The 7,932-nt window shown below is 33.6% G+C and overlaps 1 protein-coding gene across 4 annotated transcripts in view; it reads right to left on the reverse strand.

Annotated features, from left to right (window-relative positions):
* Positions 1-5,926, reverse strand: part of LOC115222267 (allograft inflammatory factor 1) — a 137,101-nt gene extending 131,175 nt beyond the window's left edge. For 2 of the 4 annotated variants that reach the window (XM_036511113.1, XM_036511115.1), the window contains exon 1: positions 4,565-5,926. In XM_036511113.1, coding sequence (XP_036367006.1) covers positions 4,565-4,592 — 28 coding nt within the window. In that variant the 5' untranslated portion in view covers positions 4,593-5,926. The remainder of the gene's footprint in view (positions 1-4,564) is intronic. The other 2 variants (XM_036511114.1, XM_029792431.2) reach the window with 2 other exon arrangements.
* Between the last annotated feature and the right edge of the window lie 2,006 nt (positions 5,927-7,932).

The raw sequence follows: 7,932 nt of genomic DNA on the forward strand, positions 1-7,932 counted from the left end.
TAAAACTGTTCACCATATTAATGATGAAATGCTAAAACTCATTCCTGGGGAAGTCTATGTATATCAGTCTATCAATACAACTCCTGACCCAGAGGACGTCATCAACTATCCAATAAAGGTACTCAATTCCTTTGAGCACCCGGACTACCACCACACTTTCTCAAACTTAAAGTTGGTGCCCCTATAATGCTCATCAGAAATTTGGTTCCCCCAAAACAATGCAATGGCACACGTTTGATCGTTAAGTCCTTATCTCCCACCGTAAACTTATATCAATATTTGCCTGAATAATCATCATAATTCAGTGCAATCATTAACAGTACTTTCAAGCAATTCAGCCCCGAGCAACGCCGGGCAATTCTGCTAGTATATATATAAAATCAAGGTGCGGAAATAGTGTACTCCAAATGAATATGGTAATGTAATCCGATGGTAGAAAGAATTCCATGAATTAGATACTCCAAAGCCAGTCAGGTGGTGGAGTCTGTGTGAGCATGTGGTAAATAGTTAATACCAAAATAGGGAAAAAAAAACAAGAAAAAAACATCAAAGTGAGGATATGATACATGCTTAGTATTAAAAGATGCTCAGGGAAAGAAAGAAAGTGTGTTTTATGTTTCAAGCAAAGCTCTTCTTCAGAAACAGGAGACAGAGGAAAGTCCAAGAGAAAAGGAAGATGGAGGAGAAAAAATCACTGAGCTTTGCTTGAAACATAAAAAACACCATTTCTTTCCTTCCCTGAATGTCATTTAATATTTTGCATGTACCTCATCCTCGTGTTGTTATTTTTTCTTGTGTGTTTTCTTCATTTTTGGGGATTAATTATAAATATATATATATAATATAAATAAAATATATCTATAGGCATATATATAGACATGTACATACTGACATATATATATATATATATATATATATATATATATATATATATATATATTATGTATATATCTATGCATATATGGGTACAGGACATCACAAAATGTAAACTACATGAAATCCGAAATACAAAAAACAATATGAAATATGAAGACAAACTGTTTTTTGCAAACAACGAGGGGAAACAAATGGAAAACAAGACAAGTAACATAAAGAATGACCCTTCATCAGTTGTCAGCTGTTTCTGTGTATATATATGTGTGTTTGTGTGTGCATATATGTACACACACACACATATATATATATATATATGCATATATATATATATATATATATATATATGTATGTATGTATGTATGTATGAATGTATATTATATATATATATATATATATATATGCATATATATATATATATATGTATATACATGCATACTTGGAAGATGGACATTAAACAATGATGATAATGATGATGGTATATGTGTGTGTATATATATATATATATATATGTGTGTGTGTGAGCGCATGTGTGTATGAATGTGTGTTTATATATATATATATATGTATATCATCATTATCATCACCATCATTTGTTGTCCATGGATTGGATGGCTTGACCAGAGCTGGCACGCTGGGGAACTGCACCAGACTCCAGCTGATTTGGCATTGTTTATACAGCTGGATGCCCTTCCTAACACCAACCACTTTACAATGTGTGCTTACTGCTTTTACATGGCACCACATGGACACTTTTATGTGACACTGCACAGGTGCTTATATATATATATATATATATATATAACATTTATTTACCTCTCACCAGATGAAGTACTTCTTTTGTTGAATTTTCCATCATGGCACAGTACATTACACACACACACATACAGATAGGTAGATAGATAGATTTATAAGCTGTATTTGATGGCATATACCACAGACTTTTTCCCAGAAATGTATCACAAACAGATCACCCTGGGTGCTATATGTAAAGTTGGGTCTATATTGCATGCTTTAATGCACTGAAAAATTTTTTGTACATAAGCACCATTAAAATTGGGCTGCATCTAATATGGTTATGCATCTTTTATGGCATGATATACAGTATATTTATAGGCACAGGCATGGCTGTGTGGCTATGAATTCTTCTTCCAAACATCATGGTTCTTGGTTTAACCCCCACAGCTTGGTACCAAAGCTTTGTGACTGGATTTGGTAGACAGAAACTGAAAGAAACTCATTGTATATGTATACATGTGTATGTACACATGTATGTATGTGTGTGTGTATGTTTGTATCTCTTTGTCTTAATGTACCGTAATAGTTGTAAATGAGTGTCACTTTCATATAAGCAGTGTGATTCATTTCCAATATTTTGTGAGAACATGTCTGGTGATGGGGAAATATTACCTGACTTAGGAACAGCTGCAGGTGGCATCAGGAAGGCATTCAGCCATGTAAAATCCACCTCAAGAAACTTTGCAAGCATAGCAAAGTAGATGTTAAAGAAACGAAAATGGTGAAATGTAAGCTATAATTCAGTTTTATTTCAAGATTTCTTGCCAATAGAGAAAGAACTGGTTTCTAACCTAGAACCAGGGCTCCTTTACTGGAATTTCCACATCAACAGGGTATTTGTGTGTATATGTGCAGTATTTGTAATCAGTGCATGTGCAGATTTGTATGTTTTATTTTATGTATGTATTTTTGTGCATATAATTGCATGTCTAGATATATGTATGACAGGATTGAGTATTTTGTAGTATTTAGTTATGTCCCTTTATGTTCTGAGTGCAAATTCAATTAGGGTTGTCTTTCATCTTTCTGAGGTCATTAAAATATGTACTAGTCAGGTATTGGGGGTAGGTAAAAACAATAATGCCTCTCCTCTAAAATCTATAGCCTTGTACTATATACATATATAGTTATATGTATATACATACATACATATATATATATATATATATATATTATATATATATATATATATATATATATTTACACACACGCATATATATACATACATTTACATATATATATATATATATATAATATATATATACACACACACACACAAATGCATGTAGGTATACACACACACAAGCTTCTTTCAGTTTCTGTCTACCAAATCTACTCACAAGGCTTTGGTTGGCCTGAGACTATAGTAGAAGATATTTGCTTCTTACCACACAGCCACCACTGCACACACACAGAGACACACACACACACATATATATAAATAGTTTCCTTTTTGTTGATTTGATTTAATCTGATTTATTAATTCATTTTACCATATCAATTAAACTTGTATGTAACCAAGCTAATCAGTTGTAACGATACTAAGGCAATTAATTTACTTTATTTATCTGGGTTTTCATAAGCTTCCAGTTAATAAACATCAAAACAATTTATAATTCACAGTTTACTCTAAAATTTATCCTTGCTAAATGTATTGATTTTTAACGCACACACACTGCCATTAATGCTGAAGAAGGTGGGGAGGTCCACACTGAGTTAAATTACAGAATATTACTGGTTATATTCTGTAATTAAACTCCAGATGACTTCAACCTGATTTAAATTTAGAATATGAAAAGATGGCATTAAATTGCACAAGGCACTTCACTTACAGTTCTCCCTTTTGTTAAATATAGTGAAATATTTTTTATGATATTTGATATATTTGTTACATAATTAAAAACTGCCAAATAAATTTACAAAGAATACAGTTTCCTATTAATAGGAAATATATTCCCTTCTGCTATCATATCGTATATGTAAATGAATGTATATATAACTAATTGAAATAAGGAACAAAATTATATTTATTATATTATGTTTAGAAATAAAGGAAAATTAAATTCCAATTCCTGGTTATTTAATCTATCAATGTAATTATTTATATGTATGTATGTATGTATGTATGTATGTATGTATGCATACATATTTTTAGGTGTGTATATACACACATATATGTATATGCACACACACACACCTGCACATTATTTGTGTACATACATACACACACACACACATAATACACATACACACATACATATATTTAGGTACGTTTATAAAATGTATACATGCATATATCTATACACATATTATGTGTACATCCAAACAGATGTATAGGCACACACACACACACACATATATATATATATATATATTATATATATATATATACACATTATAGATAGATAGATAGATAGATAGATAGATAGATATAGCTATCTATCAATCTATCTATCTAATGAATTTGCATATATACAATACTATTTCAATCACAGATAAGTCTCTATGTCTGTCTCTGTTTCTCACACACACATACACACACCTACACGCACACACGCATATATATATATATATATATATACACATATTAGTGTATACATATATACATATGTATATACATGCATGCGCACACACATATGCACATATATACATGCGTACGTACGTACATACGTACGTACGTACGTACGTACGTATGTATGTATGTATGTATGTATGTATGTATGTATGTATGTATGTATGTATGTATGTATGTATGTATGTATGTATGTATGTACGTACGTATGTATGTATGTATGTATGTATGTATGTATGTATGTATGTATGTATGTATGTATTTATTTAAGTATCTATCTACCTAATTATGTATTGGTGACAAAATCTTTCTTTCACTCACCTTGTGGATCATATTTCAAACTTGGCATCTTTAAATATTTTCAGAAAAGTCAATCACTCGTTCCAAATTCTGTCTGCTACTGTTCCCAGTGTAATTTGGAATCACAAGACAAACAGTTGGAGCCTTTTTCTTCCTTTTTTCTTTCTTTTTTTTTCTTTAGTGATGTGGCTGCTTATCAATAATGAAAATATTACTTTCTTTTCTGCCTTCTCTATTGATGTTATTGTTGTCGTTATAACAAATTTTCCCTTTTTCCTTTTACAATTTTCATAAATAACACTTGATATTTTTGTAGTGTTTTTGTGTCTGTTCTTAATAGACCTCCTGTTTTTGCTGAAATATTTATACAAATGTGTATATATCCATAAAGCTAAAAGAAAAATAATTGATGGTTTCAATTTAGTGGTAAAGCACTCGTGTTGATTTTGAATTGCCTGCAAGTGTTACTCGTTTGTTTGTTTTTTACTTTTGTTTTCGTTTTTTTTCTCTTGTTGTTTTTTTCCAAGATCATGTGAATGTATGCTGTTTTCTCACTCAATGGAAAGGCAAGAGAGGGGGATCACAACAACAGTAGAATGATAAATAGATACATTTAGAGAAGAGAGTGAGGGAGAGGAGAGAGATAGAGAGCGGAAAGAGAGAGAGAGAGAGAGAGAATAAAGACGTCGAACGTGGAGAGGAGGGAGGGAGAAACTAACAATTATGAAAGAGTAAAAGGAAAAGGTGGTGAACAGAAGGCTACAGAGTAAAAGAATTAGAGAAAAGAGACATTGAATGGGTATTATTACAATGAAATCGAGTAAGAGAGGGAGAAGGGGGAGAAACTGCAGCTACTTCGATGATGATATGAACTTGGTTATGTTATGCAAACGGCAGGGCATAAAGGCCGAAGGTGGGTTGAATGCTGAGCAAGTGGTTGACGTATATGCATTAAATTGGCGATGCATGTTTATGAAAGTACCAACAGAAAGTTCTTAATCTGCGAGTGTGTGTTTTCTTACTGTTTGTTATAGTGCAATTGTAGCTGTCATTTGGAACCGTGAACGACGATATCTCACTAGAGTCACTACTAAAACAGCACCTATATTCCGATTGTTGCTTCTGTTGTGGGTATGGATGTTTATCCTGATACATTCTTATCGTCGCATTATTGCCACTCTAAACCGATACAGCTGCAACATTCCTCAAGACAAATATGTTTAAATTATATAATCAAGCTATTGCCATTTAGTTTTATTCGTCTTGTCTTTAAATAATACATCTTAATTGCTATTCTTAATTGTTTATATCTAGTAAGCAAGTTTTGGTTGGCAGATTCATATTTTAAATCTCTGCAACACCATATTCTAGCTCTCTTCACTCGACATTTCCATCCTCTCTCTCTCTCTCTCTCTCTCTCTGAATGTATATATATATATATATATATATAATCGTTCTCTTTGTATGTGTATATCTATCTCTCTCTCTCTCTATATATATATATATATATATATATATATATATTTGCATGCATAGATTCATGCACACACAGACATTCACACACACACACACACACACACACACACACACACACACACACAGTGTGTAGTTTCAAGCTTAGAAGGGACAAAGAGTACACAATACACATATAACAGAGTTTATTCGTAATTGAGTTTATTTACGAATCTGTAATAGAGTTCACTTATGAAATTGATGATTCAATCCGTCGCTACTCAGATTTTTAGAGCGTTTAATATTTCTGGTGACACATATTTTGTGTATGTGTAAGTCTTCTAATATACACACTTATATCTTTATACATACATAAACATTCATATATATATATATATACACACACACACAAGCGGGCACGCATACAAACATACTTGAGTGTGTGTGAGCGTACAGACAATTGTATACTCACATACTGCGCACACGCACATAAATGGGACGAAATGCGCGTGTACTGATGAATGCGCCTGTGCGTGTATGGGAATGCATGTCTATCGCTCTAACATTAGATCGATCTGTTGATTGATCAATAGGATTAGATCTCTACAAGACAGTCAATGTTGGATTCGAGCCAGACCTTAGTGTAAGTTTAACAGAGATTACCGAAAGTCATTTAAGATTCTTGTTTTTCCTCAATGTCTGTCTACATCAGATCAGATCCAGAATTATCTGCTATTAGTAATCATGTGAATCAGTGCCGCATGTTCCCCGTAGTCGGGCCGTTGGCGACTAAACCGCACTCAACGGTCTCACTGTGTGTGTGTGGACAGTGGATTGACATCCTGACCGAGCAAAAATTAATATCTATCTACAAGGACGGATGAACTAACAAGGTGTTGACAGCCATCCATCACACCTACAAATATACTAGTATAGTTGACTTAGTTTGTTTGTTTTTTTGTATATTCTGCACCCAATTTTCTTCCACAAACATACAGGCTTTGCTTTTCCTCTAACTCTGAGAGACTCGGGCGAAAAAATCCACTAAGCGCTAGGTCCATTCAAAGAGACTTGAATCACTCCTGGTTAGGCTTATTACCAGTGGCGGACTAAGTTGCCAGCTTGCCCGATGGCAAGTGCGCCATTAGAATCCATATATAGGGGCCCATCCCCTCAAGTTTGAGAATTTTTTATTCACTTCTGGAAGAATGCATTATTTCAACTTGGCTGTGTTTGAAGACAGTTGAAAAGAATACTTTTAACAAAAAATATAAATAAATAAATGATAGCATTGTAGTTGTGGGTGGGCCCCCTTGTAGTTGCGGGTGGGCCCCCTCACTCTCCTGGCAACATCTTAACTGTTAGTACTTAGAATGCATGCTTACATGCGCGTAAGTACCGTATATACTCGTGTAAAGTCGAATTTTTTGGACCATTTTTTAAGGTCAAATTTATGGGATCGACTATTACATGAATACTACTTTTCAGGGGCTTAAATTTAAGCTAGAATCCGAAGAACCGTATCAGCAGCAGAAACCCAACTGATCTCCAAGTGAAGAAAAACAATGAATGACAGTAATATTACCAATTCTATGCATCAAAACACACGTCCTAATAAATAACAAAACCCATAAACAAGACCGCGTAGCTTTCATGTGCAGTTAATACTAAATGTCCATAATGTGGTGTAGAGTTGTTAATCTGGAGCAGGGATTCCCAAAATGTGTTCTGCAAAACTCCAGGGTTCCCTGAAAGTTATCATGGGTTCCACGATTTTAAAAATAATGTCGAAGGATTCCGCAGCTGAAAAGTTTGGGAACCACTGATCTGGCGATTAACTAAAAGTTTTTAGGTTTACCGCAGTCATGCCTCTGTACGACTTCGTGCAATGGTGTTTGCTGTCGTTCGCCGATAGTGCTGTCTGTGAAACACGTTTC

This window comes from Octopus sinensis, linkage group LG19 (genome assembly GCF_006345805.1).
Source record: "Octopus sinensis linkage group LG19, ASM634580v1, whole genome shotgun sequence".
Taxonomy (NCBI): Eukaryota; Metazoa; Mollusca; class Cephalopoda; order Octopoda; family Octopodidae; genus Octopus; species Octopus sinensis.